The sequence below is a fragment of the Epinephelus moara genome, chromosome 12, assembly GCF_006386435.1.
Source record: "Epinephelus moara isolate mb chromosome 12, YSFRI_EMoa_1.0, whole genome shotgun sequence".
NCBI classification, from domain to species: Eukaryota; Metazoa; Chordata; class Actinopteri; order Perciformes; family Serranidae; genus Epinephelus; species Epinephelus moara.
In genome coordinates this window covers 11,582,663-11,608,964 of record NC_065517.1, presented here as the reverse complement: position 1 = coordinate 11,608,964, position 26,302 = coordinate 11,582,663, and the positions used below count along the sequence as shown (strand labels likewise).

Genomic DNA, 26,302 nt, shown 5'->3' with positions numbered 1-26,302 from the left:
TTATTTTGTTTATGTTTTTTTGTGTGACTTTGGGTTTTGATAGGGTTAGTTCAGATTCACCAAAGATTCACAATAACACAAACTAACTAACTAATCAAAACAGTGGTAAACCAGCAGCTTATGTGTTCAGTGAGGTAAAATTAGTGGTTTTATCAATGTAGTCTGGTGGCTATGATGAGGACATAGATGGGAAATTAAAGCCTTGACTGTATATATTCTGTGTATTATCTATTTAGTTTACTATATATATTGTGTAAATAATCTTGTTAGATTTCTTATATTTTCACTTATCTTTCCACTCTTGCAAGGAGCACCTGTAACACAAATAATTTCCCCCGGGGATCAATAAAGTATTTCTGATTCTGATTCTGATTAATGGTTTCCCCATCAGAACAGGCTGTAGAGCGATGAAAATACCCTTAATAAAGTGTACACTTAAAATGATACTGACTTTTTTAGGTGGGACTTTTTTTAGGTGGCTTTTGGGTTTCTGACCCCCATCCACAGCAGTACATTGCTGGGAATGTGACAACAGTATGTTTCCCACTGCACAAAAAAAAAGTAGTCTATTGCCTATTATTAGGGGGTTTCCTGGTGTTTAAAAAAAAAAATCTGCATACACACACTAATTTGGTGGAAAAGGGGTATATGTAGGCTGATACAGCCCCACTTCAAAAAATCTGAGCCACATATTTAAGAGAATGTACTGGTGACTATTTTGTTTGCTTGTGACATTAAATCCTTACTCCTCCATCTTCATTTATGGATTGGTTTCTTTTACAGTAGGATTAAGGTGTTTGATTTCCCATCAAATGAATCCCTGGACGCAGGTGGAGATTTCAGTAGTATTCAAAATATTCAGATAAGATGGATCATTCTTCAGTAAAAGTAGCAATGCAAAAATGTAGAATTATTCAATCACAAGTAAAAGTCCTACATTCCAAATTGTATTTATTTGTATAGGCTATTCATTTACTTGTTTGTTTGACAAGGGCAAATGCATAAGACATTGCTACATATGTAAAACACAAAGTAGATGCAATGCATACAGGTTTCTAGCCATGGCCAGTTTGCAACCCCTGTCCCTAATTAGGCTTTTATAATTAAATCAGTGAGTGTAAGATTACTGAGCATGGAGTACGAGTACATGTAAAGAAAAACTAAATATTAAATTACAAAAGCAATAGCATTAAGCTGAATGTCCCAGGACTGTTACAGTGCATTATCATGTATTATACAGAGTATATGTTTAAAGGTACTGCTGCATTATGTAAAAAACATTTCCTAATATTTTGTAACATAAAAACACCACGTTTAGACATTAAAATTACTGTAGGCTATCTGATAAACCCAGCGCGCGAAAGGCAAGAGGAGGAGATTTGGTCCTCGTGGCTCTCGGTTGTTACTCACTGTATGTTGACGTGTGGCTAAGCTAGGAAGAGAGTAGGCTATAGACTGTAAAAAAAATAGCTAGCTGGGCGCTTGCTTCTTGACAGTGGGTGGTAAAGAGAAGCACTGACAGCACCGACTGTTTCTGCAAACACATAAACTTGTAATAATGGCGGCTGACTGGGAAGAAATCCGCCGGCTTGCCGCTGACTTTCAGAGAGCACAGTTTGCTGACACAGTGCAGAGGTAAGTGCACATTAGCAGCTGTTAGCAGCGAAGCTATGGTTAGCTAGCATTAAACTTTCATTTAGAAGTAACGCTGCTAAGCTAGCTGTGAAAATACCTCTTTATGTTACCAGCTGGCGTTAGCAATAACAGTAAAAACATACGTCTTTAATAAGCAGGAAACGTCTCCAATGACACTTTGCTAAACCTGTCTTCAGGCTGTCGGAGAGGAACTGCATTGAAATTATTGCAAAACTGGTCCAAGACAAGAAGCTGGATGTGGTGCACACACTTGATGGGAAGGAGTACATCACCCCTGCACAAATCAGCAGAGAGATACGAGATGAGCTCTACGTCCATGGAGGTCAGTGTAACAGCCACATGAAGCACAGGCTCCAGAAATGATCCTGTCAGCTAAGCAAGCTAATACAGACCTGTCATATGGACTTAAATTATATATAACAGTCACTGTCTGTGGGATATAATCACTTTTCCTGTGTTCACTGCTGTCATACTCTGTAATACATAATATGAATATCACTAAACCATTGTCAGCTGCAGCATACTGAGAAGTGTATATGATAATAGTGAATAAATCCTGTCCCTCTGTTTCACAGGGCGAATCAACATCGTGGACCTGCAGCAGGTGTGTATCAGCATGTTGCTCTGAGCCCTGTGTGTTACCAGCTGTGTCCTGTACCATATGCCCACAGAAAGCTGAGCCACAGAATTCATGTTTATTATAACTTCCTGATAATTAGATTTTGTTCTTCCCCCTTTCAGATTATCGCACACATTGACACATTGAACTACTTGTGAAAAGGCTTGAGTTAAAACTGGGTTTTTATTTTAGAAATAGGAAGTGCTTCTCTTTCTTGGCCAAAAAAGACTGGTCTCTGCCACATTCTGGACTGTGCTTAATTATAGGGATGTATTATATATGAATGCACTCTCCCGGTGTTTGCATGCTCTGGACTCTGTACCAAAATGCATTGAGATTTATTATCAACTGTAAGCCCCTAATTCATCACTGTATCTTGTATGCTAGGGTTGGGTGGCTGTCTTTAAAATTTCATAGACTTTGTCATCGGCATTCTCTTGTTTACAAAGCTATTTTTGTCCTACTTCCAGTGTATTTATGTGTGTACATTAAGCACAAATGTTTAAATGGATGCTCTCCATTTACAGAGCATGTGTTTATTGTGTGTACCTAGAGTACATACAGAGTTTTGCAAATGAGCAGTCATGCATGTAGCTCCTTATATGTGGAATCTTCTGAAGAAGGACTAAAAGTTGCATTGATTGGTTTCTCTCAGCTGTTTCAAAGCACTGTTGCAGTATTTTTGTACGCAGTCATCTATATGCAGTGTCAGGGTGTATTTTAGCTGGTCTGTAGTTGCCCCTGTTTTATGTTTTTATGGTTCACTTATAGCATATCTCAACATACATTTTGGCTTTTCATGATCTCATTAGGTGTTTTATAATGCTTGTTTTAGAGCTGTATATTTTTATTTCGTATTTTTGTTCTTTTTTGTCTGTAACTTATGTTGATACCTGTCTTGGCCAGGAAACTCTTGAAAATGAGATTTTTTTATCTCATGTTTTTTTTTCTGGTTAAATAAAGATTAAATAAAAATACAATTTAAAAATCTTGTTTATTAAAACTTCTCAAAAATGATGTTGTGATCTTCTTCCTTTCAGATTATCAATGTGGATTGGGTCCACGTTGAAAACAGAGCAAGTGACATTGCAAAAACTGATAAAGGGGTTCAACTTGTACTGGGACAACTTATCGATGAGTGAGTATTATGTGACACTGTCACCACAAAGACTCATTAAAGACTTAATCATTTCCTGGGAAACTGACCTATTGTGTGTAAACGGAAGTGTAAAACACAGATTTTAATTGAACAGGTAAAAGACACAATGTTAAGCATATTATATGCTGAGAACGTATTGTCAAACTTTTTAAGCATGTTGATTATTCATGTGTTGTCTGTAGCACGTACCTGGACCGTTTGGCTGAGGAGGTGAATGACAAACTGCAGGAGGCTGGTTTGATCAGTATTGCAGAACTGTGTAAAAACTATGACCTCCCAGGAGATTTCTTATCTGAGGTGAGTCTCATAGTCTTTATCTGCATGTGTTTATCAGAGCAAAAAATCTCACAAGAAGTTAGACAATAAGTTGTTTCATGTATTGTATTTAGATGATTGATTCCTCCTGACAGTTTTAGATGATCTCAGCTTCTTTGATATGTTGATGCTTGCTGACTTCCCTGTCAGTATGATAATATGATAGATGTATTTTTTCTAATATCTCTCAGGAGCTGTCAAAGCGTCTTGGAAAGCTCATCCAGGGAGAAATGGACCAGTACAACAGAGGGGTCATATTTACCCCAGCTTTTGTTGCTCGTCACAAAGCCAGGATACGAGGGCTTTTCAGCGCCATCACAAGGTAAATGTAGCACTGCTAAGTTTTCACACACTGGGCCTCATGCAAGAACCTCTCGTACAACAGATTTGTGGCTGTTTGTGTTTTAAGACAACTTGCCACAGTCACCAGTTTTCTCATACTTAGAAATTTACAAGTGGTCCAGACCTATCGTACCTATCGCCATGTACATGCACATGTTCTTTCTTCACAAGGGACGAAACACTTTTTTTGACTGGAGAATCATAATGCCTTAATCTTATTGGAATTTGAATATTATACCAAAATTAACTCTCTCCTCAAAGCCAGGCTACATTGACAAAAATAGTAATTTTATCCCACTGAACATGGGAGCTTCTGGTCTACTACTATGTTGATCAGTTCATTTGTTTGTGTTATTGTGTGACTTTGTTCTTTTAAAGGGTTAGTTCGGACTCACAAAAGTCACAAAATAACACAAACAAACTACCATTCGAGGCAGCAGTAGACCAGCAGCTCCTTTGTTCAGTAAAGTAAAATCACTGTTTTTGTGAATGGGGTCTGGCGTCAAAGAGAACATAGCAAAGTTTCACTTTCAGTTGAGTCCCCCGTCAGAAAGGGCAGTCGGGAAGTACTGAGCATACGACTGGATAAATGAGACTCGGAATATACTGTGCAAGTTGTGTGAGAGTGAATGGATGCTTTGATATAGTTTTGCTGTTGTTAAACTTGGACCCCTATGACTTCAATTTGTAAAGAATTTTCTCTGTTTTGGATTCTTCGTTCACTGTGGAGGCATGTCAGAAAAACAAAGTTTTCTTCATGAATTCAGCGTAAGACAGGATGATTTTTGATATAAATCTTCATGTGGAGGGTGAAATATTCCTTTAATAGAAAATAACATTCTGTTCACCAATAATTATCATTATGGCAGCCATTTTTTTAAAATTTGTTTTATTTTATGAGCAGATTTACATTTCAATTTACAGGATAATTCTGTCACTCGAACAGCCTGTGGATCTTTACGCCAGTGACAGTATCATCCAGTATTGCATCCAACAGTGTAACATCACCTGAGGGCTATAATATTCTCTCATAATCTCCATGACTGTCACAGACTGCTTTGCTTTATAAAGATGTTGTTTAGCATGTCTGTCACAGCACAGCGCTGCTCTAATAAATCTGTGTGTCGTTGGTAGCTGTATTGATCTTCTCTAACTGATTCGGGTCTCCTAATATGAATACTAACTGTGCTGAAGTTGCTCTGTTTTTGTCTGCTCATTTCTGTCAGCAGAAACTGAAGCTCAGCAGTCTGAAATTCTTCCCTTATACTTTGGGAACATTTTTGTGAATGAAACTTGATCGTGATCAGAGGTGAACAGGCAGCCTCATAAGTATTTGGGGGTCTCAATTCTGCTGACTACCCCATCTCACAAACATGAAATCACTCATCAATAGGTAGTATTCATCAGGCTGAAACAAGCGCTCTATGACAAGTTTGTGCACTTAAGAGAATTTAGTGAATCCGATTTAGAACACTTAGAGCAAACTTGATAAAAGAAACAGAGAGATTTAGGATAACAATATGAAAATGGTCTTGCATGAGGCCAGATATCTTGAACTGTATTGTACTGTTAGTATTTTACACTAAATGCTCTCCTGTTTGCCTTTAATCTGCAGGCCAACACCTGTCAGCAGCATGATCGGAGCATTTGGGTTTCAGGAACATCTTCTCTACTGTAAGCTGAGACATTTGACAGTTATGTATTTGACTGGTTTTGGTGTGCGTCAGTGTTTGATATTGGGATGGGTTTTTGTTGTTGCCAGCCGTCCTGGAGGAATTGGTGAATACTGGACGACTGAAAGGAAGCGTGGTTGGAGGTCGGCAGGACAAAGCTGTTTACATCCCTGATATTTACGCCAAAACGCAGAACGCCTGGGTGGACTCTTTCCTCCAGCAGAACGGATATCTAGGTATGAGCTGTTTTCGTTTTTTGTTGTTGGTGGTGGTGTTTTTTTTTGTTGTTGTTTTTTTTAGCCTCCCTTTTCAGACTGTGTATGTGCTTAAAAAATCCCAATACAATACAAAATATTGCTCTGTGAAGCCCAGCCTCCAAATAGACATTTCTCCCCATGGTGCGTAGCATATGGTGACACCCACAACACTGTTTTAATCACTCAAGATAAAAGATGAACAGTAATGATGAAAAAAACACAACATTAATAGCAATGTAAACTAAACCTGCATTTTTTAAGAGATGTATGTTCAATCCCTGCAACATTTCTGGAGACAGTTTTAGGATTTTCTTATAAAAAATTCCAATAAGAAGAGCGGCCATGACCTCAACACACCAAGTTACCTGCAAATACATTCATGTTTAAATGACTTTGTCCCTGGAGTCACCTTCTCAGGCTGTGCTTACACCCAGCCCGCTTCAAACTTAGACACATGTTTTCCAATTGCACCATATTTATATACGTATGGGTTATGGAGCTATATTGAATAACATTGTTTTACATTTGAAGCCAAAAAGTTGCACATGAACACACTGCAGAGACTACAGCCGACAGCCAACCATCACATACATTCAAAAAGAGAAACCAGAAGACTGTCTTGACGCTAGTTAGCCAGTTAGCACATTAACAACACATTGCAATGATGAAAGAACAGAGCATATTTATTGTGTGCCAGTGGACAATAACACAAACCATCATGAAATGAAAAGAAAAATAATCTCTCCTTACGTAACGTTTGTATGTTTGTTTTGGTCTCACTCCCTCTCGACTAAAGCTTTTTGTTTACTTTCCTCACTTCCATTTTCTTCTTGTGCGCTGAGCTGTACTGCCAATCACAGTGATTTCATTCACAGACTGGCTCCGTCATCTCTGACGCCAGCCTAACCCTAACCCTACCCCTAACCCCGATTCAACATGCTGAATCGCCAATAAAAAGGAAAAAAAAAAAATGGCAAGGGGTAACGGTGCTGACACACCACACCAACTAAGGTGGCAGATGCTCACCACTAGTCCGACATTGACAATGGCTAACCGTGGGCTTGGTGTGTCAGGGCCTTTAATAACAACGTCAAAAACTAGTCCACTGCAGATTGAAGCAGAATATTTTGATAGATAAAAAACATCTTGTGACTTTTTTAAATAGATACATTGATCTTTATCCAGTAAATTGTGATTTTTAAACTTAACAATGCTCTGGAGTTGTGGGAAATGTTAGGACACACGAGTCAGAAANCATGCTGAATCGCCAATAAAAAGGAAAAAAAAAAAAATGGCAAGGGGTAACGGTGCTGACACACCACACCAACTAAGGTGGCAGATGCTCACCACTAGTCCGACATTGACAATGGCTAACCGTGGGCTTGGTGTGTCAGGGCCTTTAATAACGTCAAAAACTAGTCCACTGCAGATTGAAGCAGAATATTTTGATAGATAAAAAACATCTTGTGATTTTTTTAAATAGATACATTGATCTCTATCCAGTAAATTGTGATTTTTAAACTTAACAGTGCTCTGGAGTTGTGGGAAATGTTAGGACACACGAGTCAGAAAGAATCCTACGCAGCCACCATTGGAATCTAATTTTATCAATAGTAAAATAGTAATAATATTAGAGTAGCCAAAGCTTTATCTGCAACTGTGCAGAAATACCGGGTTTAAACAGAATAAAGTGTAAAAAATAATAATGACCTAATTGGTTGCAAGCATGTTTTTAGACTCTTAAATGGAAAACTGGAGGAAAACAAGTGGAGCATGAGCATAGAGCATGTGGTTGTTTTTCCATGAGCAGTGAAAAGTGATTTTTCTTTGAAATCAATTGAATTTTTTTTTTCAGCACACATGAAATGAATAACTGTTACCACGAAGTATTAAAAAACAGGCAAGAAGAAAGATTGCAAAATGCCCTTTCCAGCAAATATGTAAATTCAGTCGTCTTTAGCCGCAGGAGTCACTAAAGCCCCATGCTTCTATGTGGGGGGTCTGGGTAGTGCTGTCGATGGTGGTTGAACTTTTTAAACTTGTCATGGCGGCTTGCCGTGTGACCATGGCAACCGCAGAAAGAACACTACAGCAAGGGTAACTATACAGGAGCTGATTTTACTATATGTGAGTTACCTGACCAGCAGAGAACAAACATATCAGTGAAGAGAAACGGTGTTAGAGCAACATCAGCTTCAAAATTCAGTTATCCAATCTGGTCCAATAAACAATGGTAATGATTAATGATGATGATTAATTAATCATCAAAACGTAGTGTATTAGTGGTGTCATGTTGCAGGATGTTAGTAGGATTAGAGGTATCCTCTGAGTGGACAGTTATTCAGTCCTGTTGCATTTATACTGGCACACAACATAGTAGTTAAGAGAGACTTCTGAGTCTTAAATCATGGGGAGGCGTCAGGATGTGATTTGGAGGTTCCATTCACAGTGAATGGTGGTTCTACTGTTTGAATCTGTGTATGTGATGTTAGAGTAGAGGTGTGATGTGTATGCATTATAGTCTAAATCAAACTGATGAAGTGCTCCTCCTGCAGAGTTTGATGCGTTGGCCAGGTTGGGGATCCCTGACGCCTCTACCTACATCAAGAAGCGCTTCAAGTCCAACAAGCTGCTGTTCCTCAGAGCAGCCTGCGTGGGTCAGGCTCTGGTCGACCAGGTGGAGGCCTCTGTAGAAGAAGCTGTCAACTCTGGCACATGGACTGACATACAGGTGCTCACACAGCTCTGTCTTCACCTGAGCCACTAATTATTGTAAAAATATGAGTTACGTCTGTTTTTCATTCTGGCTCTCCCTGTGGCTGTTTTAGCCAATTTTGCCAAGCTGCCTGTCGATGGAGGACGTGGGGATGTTAATCAACCAGGCTATGAGAAACACTAATGTCCAGTCCTCTGCCAGAGTGTTGGGAGACACGGTCGTCGTCAGTGAGAAGTTCATCAGCAGCTGCCTGTCCTTATTTGAAGATGCCATGCAGCAGAAAGCTCAGATGGTACAGTACAGCCTCGTTTGTAACACACCTCCACAGAACACTCCTGTGTAGAGTCAGTAAGCACAATGTCCTAATTTACTCTTTGAAAGTACAGTGTCTGTGTTGTTTGTTTAATGTGGCTCTCAGGAAGTCAAGAACAATCCAGTGTTTGTGATTACTGAAGACGATCTGAAGCAAGCATCCATGCTGACAGAGAGCTCAGCAATAACCTCTAAAAAGGAAAAGAGAGAAGCAGAGCGCAGGAAGAAGGCTACAGGTTGGTGAAGTTCTCCCAACCTACCTCTGAGACTAAACAAACACACACACACACACACACACACATACACACACAGGCAAACTTGGAAATCTACTGCAGACTTGGAAACTTTTGCCACAGTTAGCCTGTTCCAGACACATCTCTTAGATCTGAGTCTTAGAAAAGTTGATCCTCTGTTTCCAGCGTCCTGAGACATGTCTGCACCTCTTTGTTGGCTGTCCCAAACTTTTCAAACACATCTGATTGCCGTGTTGCCAAAAGCAGGATGTGCTGGTTGTTGGGTCACCTTGGAGACAAGTTTGAGACATTTGTCACTTGTCAAGTTTTTGTGTCATTCTGTAGCCTCCCAGTAGTCTTTCTTGTGTATTCAAATCTGAAAATTCAAATGTTGGTCTTAGTATGTATGTTTTTGCACCAAAATGCTATTTTCTAAGCCCTTCTGAAAATGTTTCCCCACGTTTCTGTATGATGACGTTGCAGACAGGAGTGCCAGCACAGAAGCTTAGCAATGAACTGGTATGGATGCCACGTTATTATAATACGAAAGATTGAAGCAGTTGGTAGACCAGCAACTCCTGTGTGCTGTGAGGTGTAATTATTGTTGCTATCAAAGGAGTCCGGTTGCTTTAAAGAAAGCTATGTAATGGCTTCAGTTCCCTTTCAGAAAGGGCTGTCTGACAGCAAGGTAAAATAATAAATATAATATTCTAAATATAGCGAACAGGTGGTCTTTTTTTCTACGTGGCTAAAATAGGTTTTGCTGCTGCCCCTGTCCACAGTCACCAAATTTCTTTGACAGAAACGGTAATTTTGGTTAAATTGTATTATTGATACAATCACAGTCAGTCATACTGTTGTCGAAGTGCATGTTTGTGGGTTGAGGAAGGGCAGGTCATCAGCTGTGTAACCTATGCCACTGCTTTTTGCTAACGGCTGAGTGGGTGTTTCCATTTGAAAAACCTGGAAAAGAATGCAGATGGAGTTAATCGTTTAGTCTATAGAATATTATCAGAAAGCAGATGATGTTCCCAGAGCCCATGGTGTTGTCTTAAAATGCTTTGTTTTGTCAAACCGACAGTCCAAAACCCAAATATATTCAGTTTATGATCATAGAAGGCTCATGAAACCAGAGAGTATTCACGTTTGAGTAGCTGGAGGCAATGAATTTTTACAGATAATCAAAATACTCACTCATTTCCTGTCGATTACCTAATTAATCAAGTAGTGGATGGATCACTGCTGCTCTAATACACACACAGCCAATAATGCAGGGCACTAATTCTGTTATCAATATAATAGTAGTCAGTAAACAAGCTTCTCAAACAGGCTGCAGTGTAATCCACTCCAGCATTTGTGCACTGTCAATTTAAATCCACAAAAGTGCTTGTTTTTGTCACTGACAGGCTCACGTTATTTTAAGTGTCAGACAACATTTTGGAAAGGATCCCAACAGAGATGTTCAAGAGTAAGATCCTTTTTGTTTGACCAGAAACAGCCCTGAAATCGCTATCACCAAACCCACCAGATTCCATTTAAATAAACAGTATTTTTTTCTTTGCAAAACAAACTTAATTCAAAGCTAAAAACCTTCTTTGTTCATCCTTACACTGTTCCAACAGTTGGCACTGAAATAATTAAACATTAAGTTCACACAAACAACAACCCCCTTCCTCTGTTTGTTGTTTTTTAGGAATTTAGATTGAGGACATTTAATATTGTTTTGTTCTGATTCTCTCCAGGGATCAGTTTTAAGTTTTATTGTTAATATTACTGTAGTGTTTTTGTGCCTTATTTGAGTCAGTTGTGCTCCAGCATGTATCTTACTCAAAACTTGAAGCCTCCAGTGCACACACTCTGAGAGTGGACTTTTCAGTGAAGTAGGAGACATCTTGTCCAATAGATAAAAAAACATCCAAATCTCCATTTGTCAGTGAGAGAGAAGGAGGAAATGTCATTTTAAGAATTTAGAATGAGGTAATTGAACTTTTCTCCACTTTAACTTTCTTTGTGGCATGTGTAAATTCATCCTGTGCTATTTTTACACCTGTTTCTTGATACATACACCTCGTGACGCAGAATGCTTCACATCTTCACCTAAAAAAAAATGAGCACAATCCACCCCTGCAGAGCTTTTCTGGCTGTTTTCTTGAATATCAGGATGATTTAACCTGGTCTTGGACTTTTGCTAGTGGAATAAAATTGTAATCAGGGCACCTTGTATGTGATCCGTCATGTGCAGCCTCATGTCGTCATAACAACAGTCTGGTTAGTGTGGACAGCACAGTCATTCTGAGATTTTAAAAGTCTTGTATTTTCCACTTGGCTTTAGCAGAACACTACCCCAACCCAGCAGAAGGGTACTCACTATCACATGTGATATTTGATATGAGAAGAAGGGTATTTGCTCCTGGATTATGTATCATCTGTTAACTGTTTGTCTCCCAGAGGGCAGTGGCAGTGTGAAAGCAGGCGGAGGAGGAAATGCCAGAGAGATCCGGATCCGTAAAACCAAGAAGAAAGGGAGAAAAGACGAGGACAGCGACGAGGAAACCGGACCTTCACAGCAAAGTACAGTCACGGCCACAAAGCTATTTTATCTGCACAGGGACATAATGTTTCTATATGCACATTAAACCTGTTCAGTGAGGCATTTTACTGTAACAAGAGCGTAATGGCCGGTTGGCTAGAAATCTCTCCCCTGGGTTGTTAAGCTTTTTTTTTTCATGGAAGACAAAGGTAACTGTACTATCCCTGTGAGACTAATTAGCTCGTGTTTTACCTTTGCCAAGATCGCAGTAAACAGACTGCGGCCCCCTTTATGGCCCAGGAGGAGATCGTAGCTGTTTTAGAGGAGAGACTGAATGACTGCCCCGAAGAAATCCTCTCTGAGCTGGCAGAGCATTTAGTAAGGTAATACAAAGGTTTCTGTCCAAAGTTAGTTTTCTCTGCTAACACTTTGCTGCAGAAAACTGAGAACAGTAAGTCACTGTTAATATCTCTGCAGGCCTCTAGCTAAATCCTATCAGGAGGTGCTGCGGACGGTGTTCATGTCCTCCACCAGCTCTCCATCAAGGGCCAACAAGAAGAAGAGCATGAAGGAGCTGCAGGAGGAGATCACCAACCTGTACAACAACATCCGACTCTTTGAGAAAGGCACCAAGTTCTTCTCTGGTAAATCCTGCTATTACAACTAAAGCGGAAATCACATTTCATCAAGATACAACACTATATCGATGTTTTGGACAAGGATAGGATGTTTGCTGAATCACAAAGCCTGCCGTTATGATTCAGGGGCCTGCGATAGATGTGAGACAGTGTCATATGCCCATTAAACAAACTGGGTTACAGAAGAAGCTACCACTGCTTTCGTTGTTTTGCTTTTGGCCGTGAAAGGAAAAAACACATCATAGATTACTGTAAATAGTTGTAACCAGTTAAGTGCAGTAAAGTTTACTTTAAATTTACTCCAGTAACACACATAAATCGTGGCTTAACAACAACAACGTTTAACGAAAGTATAAAATTCAGCTCAATAATTGTCAAGGTTTATAGACAATAACAATTAGTCCCCACATTTTTTGCTAAGTTTGTGAAGACAGCTTTGCTTTTCTTGGATGCCTTCAAAGTGAACGAAAAATCCAAAAAAGGCAACAATATTCTTCATTAATTGAAGTAAATGGGGGCCATGTTTAACAGCAGCAAAACTATATCAAAACATCTGTTTACAAACTCTCACACAACTCATGCAGTGTAATCTAAGTCTCATTTATCCAGTCATATACTTCATACTTCCAAAACAAGTGCATTTTTGCCATAACATTAAAATATAAAACACTTGAGCTTGCCTAAGCACCTCCAGGAACGCTACTCGGTCGTGCAAGAGACTGTTTGTACAAACGTTTTAGCAAAAATGCATGTGTTTGGGATGTAGCCAGCATACAACTGGATAAATGAGACTTGGATTATACTGCATGAGTAGTGAGAGAGTTTGTAAACACATGTTTATAACCTCTTTTATTCAGTTCATCAATCAAATCTAGCTTTTTGGATTCTCTGTTCACTGTGGAGGCAGAGAGTTTTATTTATTAAATCAGGGTAACACATGGTGAGTAATCGATAAACAAATGGTCATTATGCAGATGAAGTATTCCTTTAAGCACTTTTATGTTGCATAAATTAGCCTAATGGTTAGCAGACTTTAGCAACAAATGACATGTATTATTTATCATTTTTATGCCTCCTTGCTGGCTGTGGGCGGAGGCATTATGTTTATAGGCTGCCCATTTGGCCCATTCTCATGAATGCAATATCTCAAACGCACCCTGAAAGAATTTTTTCAAATTTGGCACAAACATCCACATGGACCTAATAGAATATCATGATGAAGTAATGATGTTTTATATTCAAAAGGTCAAAGGCAAACGTCAGCTGTCATGGTTACATATGAGTCTGGACAGACATGGATCTAAACTGTAACTGTAACTTGACTGGTTGCAGAGGCATGCAACTGTAGTTCTTACTCCCTGTTGGTTTAAGTCAATGCCTCTCCTAGCAGAACAGCACAGTTAAATTTCAACCTACGTGCACGATTTTTCAGACTAATATCATTTGAAACGGGGCAGCTAATGTGGCCATAGCGACAAGTAAGCAGAGTGAGATGCCCGGTCAGGTTTGTCACGTTGCCTGAGTACTTTATCTCATAAAGGCACGTTTGCACGTGGCATGTGCTTCCTCTGTTGACCCATTTTTTTCTCCGACATCCAAAGTATCTCCACACTGCTGATATATTCCCAAGGGGGAAGTACATACCCTCATCATCTTTTCTTGGCTGCTTGCCATTATCTGTCTGGCACCATTTCATGGTGACACAGATGTGCCATAGGAATTTTAACATAAAGGAATATCTCAAAGATGTTGGTGTGGATCAATGAGTTCACTGCAGCATTGATATTGGATTGTTGAATGGATACATTGAGGTGTTGATTTAACTGTTAGAGGACTTAGTTTGTGGTGCTGTTCAACTGGTAGGAATGGCAAGCTTTGCCATAGTGCTGGCATATTTAACTGCATTGGAAAATTACATTTACAGTGTTGCATAAGCTCGTGTCTGAATCTTTCATGCCATATTCTGAAGGAACCTTAATCAGCAAAAAAACAGCCATGTCTGTCATGCCTTTCACACATGTAAAAATGCCATAAATGTGTATGTAAAGAGAGAACTACCTCAGATTCAAAGTTAAATTGGTGGAAATTCTTTTACCATGCAGATGAAACTCAGGTCCACATCTCCAAGCACCTCCTGAAGACCCTGTGCACGGACGTCACCAACATCCTGGTCAACTTCCTGGCTGCTGACTTGATGATGTCTGTGGAGAATCCCAGAACCATCACCAACGAGGTCTCCTCTTAAATAACTGTATTCAGCTAGACAGGCAAAGAGCTGAGCTCACATTTAAATCAAGTTAGACTTAATTAGGACCATGCACCATTGTTTGAAATGCACTGTGGGACTTGTTAGAGTTTGGACTTGATCGACTGTCTCTGATGTGTTGCCTCAGGTCAGAGTGAAGATTCTGGGCAAACTGTCAGAAGAGACCAGAGGACCGCTCATGAAGCTGCACAACTGCCTGAACGGCAAAGTGAGTGCGTTTCCTGTCAGTTGCATCATCAGCCGAAGGATACAGCAGAAATAGAGTGATGGAAACTTGTTCACTTTTTGTTGCTTCACAGACTATAGAAGACTTCATGACCAACATAGAGACCTGTGCCGAGGTGTGTGGCTTCATGCTGAAGAAGGGAGATAAGAAAAAGGAGAGGTAATACATGTTTTTTGGATTGCTTGTAACTTTTGAAATGTAAATGTACATGAAGTTCTTTCTAAGTTTTGTAGTTTTAATGTGCATGATTGCTTGTTATCCAGACAGGCGCTGTTTGTGCACCGTCAGGCTCTCACTGAGCAGCTGAAGGAGACGGAGGATCCAGCTCTGGTGCTGCACCTGACCAGTGTGCTGCTGTTTCAGGCCAGCACCCAGTGTATGCTGCACGCCCCTGGCCGCTGCGTGCCTCAGATCATCGGCACCCTCACTGGCCGGATAGCCACGGTATGTCTGACACTTGCTGACTTACTGGCTGTTATAAGCCACATTAAGTTCTCTGACTACAAGATATTGCTATTACATAACAATGGCTGCGTTTACATGTGCAATAATAAGTATGCTGCAGGTGCCACTTGTTTCATTTTCAGCTAGTAGTTACAGGATGTGAGCATTAAAGGGGCAGTTCACCCCAAAATGAAAAATACATATTTTTCTTCTAACCTGTATAGCTGCGTATCAGTCTAGATCATTTTGGTGCGAGTCCCTGAGCATTAAAGATATCGGCCATAGAGATGTCTGCCTTCTCTCCAGTATAATGGAACTAGATGGCACTCAGCTTGGCGCCATAAAAATACATTTGAAAAACTCAGCAGCAATGTCTCTTTCCAGAAACCATGACCTGTTTACTTAAGCTAATCCACAGAACTTGTTGTAGGGTTGCAACTGTAAGAGATTTTCATGGTAAGATAACCGTCTCAGAAAATATCACCGTTTCATGTTCTCACAGTATTACAGAATTTATATTATTATCAGTCAAAATAACCCTTAAAGGTATGAAAACAGAGGTTATTGTTGGTTAAACAAACATTTTATTAGAATAATTGAAACTTGGGACCATTTTGTTCATGGAAGTATGTGTAAAAAGTTTCCCCCTTAGAAAATAACTAAACTAAAATAAAATGGAGATTCTCCGTCCAGTTGCATTTGCTTTTACTCTCATAGATGAGCATATGTACACGGTGCAATAAACATCAACTTTTATATCACGGTATACCTTAAAACTGGTATATTGTTTCAACCTTACCTTGTTGTGAGCAGTTTCATGCAGGAACTATTTTCTTTCTACCAAACTACACCCGCCAGCTGTATCACTGTGCATAAAGTAAGTAAGCAGCTTTATTTTGAGCCACAGTAGCCCTGTAGCATTGTTAACTAAGGTATGTTAGCACCACTGGGGCGGCTGTGGCTCAGAGGTAGAGCGGGTCGTCCACCAATCGAAAGATCAGTGGTTCGATCCCAGGCTTCTCCAGGCTGCATGTCGAAGTATCCTTGAGCAAGATACTGAACCCCAAATTGCTCCCGATGGCTGTTCCATCGGTGTGTGAGTGTGTTAAAAACTGAGTAGCAGGTGGCACCTTGTACGGTAGCCTCGGCCACCAGTGTATGAATGTGTGTGTGAATGGGTGAATGTGACTCGTAGTGTAAAAAGTGCTTTGAGTCTAGAAAGGCGCTATACAAATGCAGGTCCATTTACCACTAACTGTCATACCATGACCACACCACACCATGCCAGAAATAGACCTTCTCTGGAGTAGGGCCAAAAGCATGCCCGCATGCCAGGTAGCAGTGACATCTCACTGACAGCGGCTAACCCCTGACGACGCCCAAAACAAGCTTGTGTGTTGCCAAACTCCATTCATCTCTGTCTGTGTAGGAGACCAGAGAGAAAGACATTTTAAAAGTCTCTGTGTGTTCATTTGACACTGCTTCTGTAGATTCTAACTGAATCTCTATGGTTGGGAGTTTAGTTTCTCTCCTGCGTCCTGTTTTTACTTTAAATATCTGCTTTATTTTACTGTTTCATAATTGCTTTCCACTGTATGAGTCGTGTTAAGTTACTGCTGATGAAAACCAAACATTTCCTTATTTTGCTGCTTCACAATGACAGCTTTAACATAAAAAATAATGGGGGGTTTTACTGTGAAGAATCTACAGGAAATTAAATTTGTTTATCACAGAATTAGTGGAACTTGTCTAACTAGTCTACTGATACAGCAAGGAGTAAAGTAAAAGCAGAAGCAGCCACAGTGAGATGTTGATGTAGAGCTGCAGACATCAAGCTCTTACTGCACCTCTACAAACAGCTCACCTCCAACAGGTAAACTTCTTTTACCTGCCCTGCTGTGGGAAAACACATGCAGCAAAATAACAAGGAAATTTAGCCACGGATCAGCCTGCTGCTTTTAAATGTCATCACTCAATATAAGCTGTCATCAGTTAAAGATACACCCTTATTAGTCTTGATGGTAAACTGAGTAACAGTTAAATGTTGAACTTCCTCTCCCAAACACAGTATGGACCAGAGAGTGTTTAAAAGTCAGAACACTCAGCTCCTAATCATTGAGCAAGTTGTATGTATTAGCAACCCAGTCAGCCTTTCACCCTTTGGTCATTTTATGCTCAAGGACAGTCCATTTTGAGTTCAGCTTTGATCCACCATTTCAACACGTCATTCCAGTTCATAGAGGAAAATGTCCCCAGTGGCAGACGCAAAAACATGAAACTAATTTGAGCAAATAACATAAAATATACACCATCTCAGTTAGGAGTGTTTAGTACGCAGTTTGTGATCTAGAGACTGTTTATTTCCATGAAAACCTACAGTAGTGCAGCTTTAGCTCTCTTACAATAGACATGTTTATTTGTGCTTCGGTGTGGTCTAAATGCTTCAGCAAATGTTGGCAACACACCGCTTCATCTTAGGATTGTTTACATCCAGTTTTCAGACTCCGCAGCTGTCGGTAATCTCCATCTGCTGCAGTGTCAGTGTAATAGAGCGTTTGTTTGGGGAGTTAAATGGCTGAAATGTTTGCGTGCGTCCATGTGTTGCTGCAGGAGCAGCAGCAGCTGCTGGCTGCCTACCAGGGCCTGGTGGTGAAGCAGCTGGTGAGCCAGAGTCAGAGCAGGAAGCAGGAGGAGGCCGAGGGCGAGGCCGACAAAGCGGAGGAGCAGGACGAGGAGGCCAGGAGTGTCCGCGCAGAGCTCATGGCCCTGACACCACAAGTCAAGGATCTGGTGTCCCAGAGGAAGACATCTGTCACAGAGGACTGAACATTTCATAGATTAGAGAAATGAATGTGATTGATGATGAATCTTTTTATGGTCTTACATGTTGAGATGAATACTTAAAACTCTGTCAGATCAGCTGTTAAAGGGTAACTTCGGTGTTTGACACCCTGGAACCTATTTTCAGCCGCAAAACAGGCTGCACCTTGCTTGTTTTTGCCAGTGACAGGCTCAAAATATTAAGTGTCTGATAATTTATGGAAAGGATCCCTTCAGACGTAGATCTTTTTGTTGAAGAGTAAGATCCTTTTTTTGTTTAACCAGAAACAGCCCTGAAATGGCTGTCGACAAACCCACCAGACTCCATTTAAATAAATAGTAATTATATTATTGTAAAACACACTTAATTCAAAGTAGACAAAAGCAAAATAAAACACACAAAACCCATCTCTGTCCGTCTTTCCACTGTTCCTACAATCACCAACTCTGGTTTGGTGGAAGTAAACCCATAAATCACTGAGTTATATGTGAGAATATGCTGGCTCTATTCACAATAGAATTACTATTTATTTAATTGGAGTCTGGTGGGTTTGGCGATGGTGATTTCAGGGCTGTTTCAAATTAAACAAAAAGGTTCTTACTCTGTCTCGGTCTGTCTCTTTAAGGATCCTTTCCATAATGTTGTCAGACACTTACAATAACAATCTGAGCCTGTCAGTGGCAAAAACAAGCACTTTAGTGGACGTACATTGAAGGTGCACAAATGCCCCGGCTGGTTACATCATAGTTTTGCCCTCCCTCAATACGGGACCATTTTCAAAAATTGTTGTCTCTATTAGTCACTTAAAAAAAGAACTTGGGAAAATGGGATCCATTTTGAAAAATACCAAAGTTCCCCTTTAATACTATATTTTTGTGATTTATCCATGTGGACATAATTCTAAATTATTAAAGTAAATTCCTGTGTGGGATGTCTCCCTGTAAACCCAATTAACATGAAAATCCTCAATGAGGTTTTGATTTTCATGCATTCATTAAAGCTCTCCTCTTCCTCATGTGTTTGAGTTTGTTATTATAAAAGGTCTCAGAATCACTGTGAGCTATGACTCACCGTTCACCTCACTATAGCAACATTCACGCTCCCATACAGACCTGGGAAATTGTGCAGGACAGTTTATTATTAACCTTGAAAATGGGTTGACAAAGCAGCCTGCTTGTTCTGAAGCTTTCTGGCAACCGAGTTAATCTCAATATTCTGATGAGCACTATGTGATATGGCCGAAAGCACCAGAACAAGCCAGTAAGTGAACCCTGAAATTAAAACTGTCAGGTTCAATTCATGATTTAGCTCAGATGAGTGTGAGAGGTAATCAAAATCATGAGATGTTTAAGCTCCTATTTCCATGGCAACTGCAGTCATCTGACAAGGACAGTTTGACATAGAAAGCTCCAAAACAAATGAGCAAGTGGCCCTTGAGTTTAGAACACTTTGTCAAAGTAGATGGAAAAGTAAAATGAAGGGTTTCAGCTGTCACAGGAGGAGTTTGTGAAGAAGCAAGACATATTTGATGTTGGGAACAAGGTTTGATTCTACATGTCACAGTTGTAAAGAATGCTCATCAAACAAGTGGAAATCTCACTTAGACTTACTGAAATATTCCCGTGATATTTCTGACTGAGAAAGTGAAAGCTTTGGAATAAGAGTTGTTTGTCTCCCTCTTCTGGCGACGTATGGAGCATCACATAACTTACATTTTAATGGTTTGTCTTTCTATGTGTAATTCTCTGTTGTAACACTGGGGGGCACCAAACAAAATAGTAGCTATCAGCAACACACTGAATAATTATTTTAGAGGGCCAGAAAAAGACACTTTACATGGCACTGTCACACAAACCAAATTTAGATCATACCACAATTATGGCAACAGCATTAAATATACATATACCACACAGTGTGTGGACAGCCTAACATTACATACATGTGTGATGCTTTAACACCCCATTCCAAAACCATCTGCTGCAATAACTGCTCTCTGCTCTTCAACCAGATTTTGACACTGACTGCAGGGATTTGCTCTCAATTCCACTGCATCGCAAAGGTGTTGGGCGGGCTCTGTGTGCAAACCAGTGAAGCTCTTTCATGCCAAACTGGGAAAAGTTCTTTCTTTCTTTTCTTGTTTGTTTACAGAGGCATTGTCATGTTAAAACAGGAGGAGGTTTCCCAAAACCTCTGCTGGAAGCACACTAAACAACAACAACAGCATATTCTGTGGTATTGCAGTTACACTTAAGTGGATCCTTCATCCACCCAAACAATGACAAAGTCCCACATCATATGTATGTTGATATGTCTTAAGCCATACAAGGTGATTTCCGGCTAAGTTCTGGCGAGTCCCTGAGAGGAACTGATTATTGGGGGGCTCCCTCAAGAACTACATACTGTACCTTCAAGAGCTTTTGTTCTGTTTGCATTCACATTGCCACCAGGAACACTGGCATTGTGTGAGCCAGCCAGCAGTAAGCAGCAACAGCAATTCTGCATGTATGTCACATCTATCATGTGATGTGAGCTACTTGGAAGTAACATTACACTGACTTCCTGTCTGTCCAAGAATCAACTGCTGTTGGTTTATAAAGCACTGAATGGTTAAGGCTCAAATACATTTCTGACCTTCTGCTACAGTATGAACCAACCAGACCTCTCAGGCCTTCTGAGACAGGTCTGCTTTGTGTCAAGTCTAAACATGGAGAGGCAGCGTCTAGTTTTTATGTACCACATATCTGGAACAAACTCCCAGAAAACTGAAGGTCTGCACCAACTCCCATGTCTTTTAAATCAAGGTTGAAGACTTATCTGTTAGCTGCTGCCTTTTATTAAATCAAATATTTATTCCTTTTTTGCACTGCATTGTCATTTTTGTTATTCAGATACCTGTATAGATGTTAACTGCACTGCAACTTTATAAAACTCTATTTTTAAAATTTTAAATAATCTGTTTATCTGTGCACCTCTTTTTTAGACTTTTGCTTTATTTAATGGTGATCTTTTTTTTTTTAAATGTAAATCATTTAGTAATTATTTTTACCTTTTATATATCATTTTTCTCTTTATTCTTTTATTGGAAATCTGTGTCCTTTATTATGTTTTACATTGTATTGCTCTGTAAAGCACTTTGAATGTCCCTGGTGTATGAAATGCGCTATACAAATAACACTGCCTTGCCTTCTATTATTTACTGTCAATCCATTTGTATGGTTTTTTTTTGTGTGTGTGTGTGTGTGTGTGTGTGTGTGTGTGTCAGGCTTTTAAAAAGGGCAGGTGCCAGTGGGTGGTGTCTAGATTGCTACCCCAGATTTGTAAAAACTAGATGCACTGCAAGATTTCATGCTCCGTGTTTCAAGTGATGTTAACCTCAACCATCCTCTAACCCCTAGCTCCTACCCAAGTGCTTTTTGCACCTAAACCTAACTCGGCTTATCAACTGTGTTGTCACGCAATAAAACAGCAAGACAAGAATATTTTGAGGTGGCTTACGAGAGTTTCGCAAATCTAGGGTTACCATCTAGCCACGACCTTGCTGGTGCTTTTTGGCTCATGTATTTGAGGAGCATGGTCTCACTCTGAAGTAGAGGAAATCCGGCGCTTGGGCAGTAACTTGAACAGAAAACAACGAAAAAAGGCATCCCTTAACATCAGCATGATACACAGCCGGTTGCTGTTATAGTTTAAAGGCGCCCGGCGGCATTAGGGGGAAACATGGCGGGACAAGAACAAAAGTAAAGGTGGCACAAGTCCAAGTACGCTGGGCGGTAGGGGTGGTGGATGGGTCCAACAAACACAGACTTTCACCCGTGAGAGAGGTGTTTGTGTCCTCTAAGATTCTAAAGCCAAACTCTGTTCTTTTTTCCTAAACCTAACCACTTGCTTTTGTTGCCTAAACCTAACCATGTGTGTTTTGTGTCAACGACGATTTGCGGTTTTGTACCGACGTGGTGCGTTTATTTTGACTGTATTGAAATGTAAATTATTTTGAAAGAAGACAATGCATCTAACAGGCAGAACTTGCCACGGTGTCCCAGAACGTCAACAATCAACACACCCAGGGTGGAAAGCCCATGACTAAAATATCAATATGTGAGGAGGTCGGAGTGAGAAAGTGTTGATTCGACCGATCACACTTCTGTCATTCAAGGTTCCTCTTGAGCTGGGACAGTATCTACTCTGAAACAGACATTTAAAAAGCTGCATTTGGAGAGCTACAAATGTTGGTGGTTTATTAACATGTATATTCATTTTAAAATGATGGAGCTTTTGCTTAAGAACAACAGCTGTGACCACAAGTGGCATGTTTAAGCTCATTGTTATGGTTTCCTATCCTGCAACTTTAATGTTTTGATTATTCCCAGGGCTTTCACCACCACCTTCTCTCCACCAGCAGCAGGCAGTGAAAAAGCTCTTTTGCTGGACAAACAGCTTACAGTGGGTTTATCAAATATAGACAAGATTAGCAACTAGCTAGTGAACAAGTAGAGTATTTAGCAGCTAAAAAAAAAACACAGAAATTTTTTCTCAGGAGTTGGTGGAGACCAAAACAGAGATAAAAGGAGAACAAATATTGGACTTATATTTATTGGGTGGCAACATATATGACTGATTGAATGATAATGTTGCTCTGTGTTTGTCAGAAAAGAAGGAAATAATCTGGGTCAAGACAAATGACATCGGAAAAAAAAAAAATGTATTAAACTTCTGAAAGCCAAAAAATTCCATCTTTTTGGCCCTAGAAATGAAAGGGCAAAGATCAGTGCCCACCTTGGCTCTATGTCATTGACAGCTACAAATCAAGCCAGAAATCTTGGTGTTATTATTGACTCAGACCTGAACTTCAACAGCCATTTAAAGTTTATCACTAAATCTGCCTATTACCACCTGAAAAATATAGCTAGAATTAAGGGGTTTCTGTCTAAACAAGACATGGAAAAACTTATTCATGCATTCATTTTTAGTAGGTTGGATTATTGCAATGGCTTATTTACAGGCCTTAACAGAAAATCAATCAGACAGCTGCAGCTGATTCAGAACGCTGCCGCCAGAGTCCTTACAAACACCAGGAAACTGGACCATATTACACCGGTCATTAAATCGCTACACTGGCTTCCTGTGAGTCAAAGAATAGATTTTAAAATCTTACTGCTGGTCTACAAAGCCCTAAATGGTCTCGGACCAAAATACATGCTTGATCTACTGGTTCCCTACGAAGCATCCAGACCCCTTAGGTCATCTGGAACAGGTTTGTTGTGTGTTCCAAGAACAAGAACCAAGCAAGGTGAGGCAGCATTCAGTTATTATGCTCCTCACCTGTGGAACAAACTTCCTGTAGATCTGAGGTCTGCTCAAACTGTCAGCTCCTTTAAATCAGGGCTAAAAACACTATTGTTTACTGAAGCGTACTCTTAGATTAAATACTTACCTGCTGTATTCTACTGCCCGTACTTTTTAACTACACACTGCTGATTTATGCCTTTTATTATTCTACTTCTTTTCTTATCCTGACTGTTCAATGTATTGAGCCTGTTTTTATTTTATGTTACTGTATTTTATTATTATCACTATCATTCTCAATTTCTATTTCCCTTTTTAATTGACTGTTTTTATTGTTTTAAATTGTGTCTTTTTGCTTTTAATGTCTCTGTAAAGCACTTTGAATTACCTTGTGTTGAATTGTGCTATATAAATAAACTTGCCTTGCCTTGCCTCTCTCTTTCTCTCTGTCTAGAGAAGAGCTCAAAAAATTCAATGAAATCCAAGCACTGACCGCTGGGAACCATGATAGAAAGAAACCTGAGCCATAGGCTGTCAGAATTATTAATATCCTCCTCAGTAAATGCTAAACTTAAGCTGGTGACATTCTCCTGTGGATTTCTCACGTTTTGAACTCAAAATCCTCCTGTAAACCACAGCCTGACATGTGACTGCACCATGTGCTGTGTGGAGGCAGACACACTGTCTGCATCCTGGCAGAAGAGGAGGTTGGTGAGGAGAATATGCATGCGTGAGGTCATCATACACACAAGCACATGCTCCACATTGCCATGGAAACAAGCATCTCCTCACAGAGGCCGGATTCTTTTTCCTTTTCTTTTTGCTTGCTGTTTTCCACCGAGGCCTCCGGGTTTGGCAAGTGAGAGATGTCAAATGAGGAATTTAATTCTAAAATGAGAGATTCAAAAACAGAGCCGCCTACTCTCAGAATATGATTCATACCAATACTAAACACTGAGGCAAAATTTAAACCACACAAATCCCTTTAGACTATAGCAAAATAGACTCATGGATAACATACATATTTCTGTCTTATTTTTCCACAATAATACAGATAACATAAAGTCCTTCAACCCACACAACCACATATGTTGATTGTTCCTACCCTCTCATACGACCCATTGGAGCATTTCCTACATAAGCGCCTCTATCGCTTAGGTTAGATGTAGGAAAAGAATCATGGTTAGACATCACTGGCTTTTGTACCCAACTTAACGTAACGTCTGTGTGTTTTGTCGTCATCATATTATGTACTTTTAACATGATTTTGCGCACTTAATGTTAAGTTGCAACATTACGTGATGTAAAGTATGTCACATGACATTACCTTCTTATGTAATTTTAAATAACTCAACACTGATTTTTGGTGTCCCACAAGACACAAACACAGCTCTCCTGGGTGAAAGTCCTGTGTGTATTGTCATTGTTGCATTAGGTACTTTTAACGTAATATTACATAGTTAATGTAACGTTGCAACATGACGTGATGTAAAGTATGTAACGTGATGTTACCTCCTTACGTAACTTAAGTAACTCAACAGGGACTTCGCACAGACCACAAACACCAGTCTCTGAGGTGAAAGTCCTGTACGTTTTGTCGTCCTCACATTACTAACTTAAAGTAACACGAAACATGAACAGCAGGTCTCCTGGGTGAAAGTCCCTTGTTTTTCAAGCCATTCACCCAACCACCTCCCTACACTGACTTTGTTGCTCTTTCTGCTATGTCACCTGACTTCCTCCTTTGCTCCCATAATAGTTACCATGGCCACTAAAGGCTGCAACCTACACTAAATGTAAATACAGCCCCTGCTTGTACAAGCAAGCTATGGTGGTTAAGTAAACACTCGAGAGGACCCAACACTGCTGTGTATGAAAATCTGACAGCTAGTAAATACCAGGTGTGCATCAGGCTGATAATCCCACAGGCCTTAACTATTTATAAGATTAAACATCAATACTTACCAATACCAATAAATCCCTCTTTGAGTTTCATCAGTAATATGTAATTCACCATTATCAAATATTTATATACAGTAAGTAGACCTCAAGCCAAGAATATTTTGTCAAGCTGTTGACAGTAAAGCTGCAACAATCATTAATCCATTAGTCCATTAACAGAAAACAAATCTATAACTATTTTGATAACCATTTTGAGCCTTTTTTGCAAATATTTTGCTGTTTTATCTGTTTTATATCATTGGAAACTGAACAGTACATTTACTCTTTTATTCTTGCGAATAAAGTGTACATAATCAGCAAGAGTAAAGGTATTCATGCTGCTGCCACGGCTGAGTAAGTCATCCAGTGTATCAGTAAAGGAGACAAACCAGTGAAGTTCCACAGAAATGAAAATTAAATAAATAAATTATTTCTGCCTTGACCTCCGATTACAATGGCAAAGAAAGGAATTTTGTCTGTTCGTAGTGCTCACAGCATTGAAAAATGTCCTCATTACTCTAGATAATTCACCGAGTGCACTGTCAACTAACAGCTGTTGTAATTATAGATTAATCTGTCCATTATTTGCTCTATAAACTGATTAAATGTTTAGTCAACCACATTAAACATCAGAAACCAGCAGTCTGAAAGACAAAAATAACAAAACAAAAAAGCAACTAATCCTCATATCCCTGGTTAGGCTTTTACTGTTTTAATTCTAAAAGCCTAACCAGGGACAGGGGTTGCAAATTAGCCATGGCTAGAAACCTGTATGCACTGCATCTACTTTGTATTTTACATATGAAGCAATGATGTATGCATTTGTCCTTGTCAAATAAACAAGTAAATAAATTGTCATAATTAGCATATG

General features: G+C 39.7%; 1 protein-coding gene across 1 annotated transcript; it reads left to right on the top strand.

Annotated features, from left to right (window-relative positions):
• The first annotated feature begins 1,418 nt into the window (after positions 1–1,418).
• On the top strand, positions 1,419–19,222 carry ufl1 (UFM1-specific ligase 1). The gene is made up of 19 exons (XM_050057706.1): positions 1,419–1,635; positions 1,833–1,978; positions 2,232–2,260; positions 3,316–3,413; positions 3,617–3,731; positions 3,941–4,071; positions 5,707–5,765; positions 5,854–6,000; positions 8,577–8,752; positions 8,850–9,029; positions 9,156–9,285; positions 11,731–11,853; positions 12,075–12,195; positions 12,290–12,456; positions 14,553–14,683; positions 14,844–14,924; positions 15,016–15,101; positions 15,206–15,386; positions 17,997–19,222. The coding sequence occupies exons 1-19, from the start codon at positions 1,559–1,561 to the stop codon at positions 18,210–18,212; spliced, it is 2,394 nt and encodes a 797-aa protein (XP_049913663.1). The 5' UTR covers positions 1,419–1,558; the 3' UTR covers positions 18,213–19,222.
• The last annotated feature ends 7,080 nt before the right edge of the window (positions 19,223–26,302 follow it).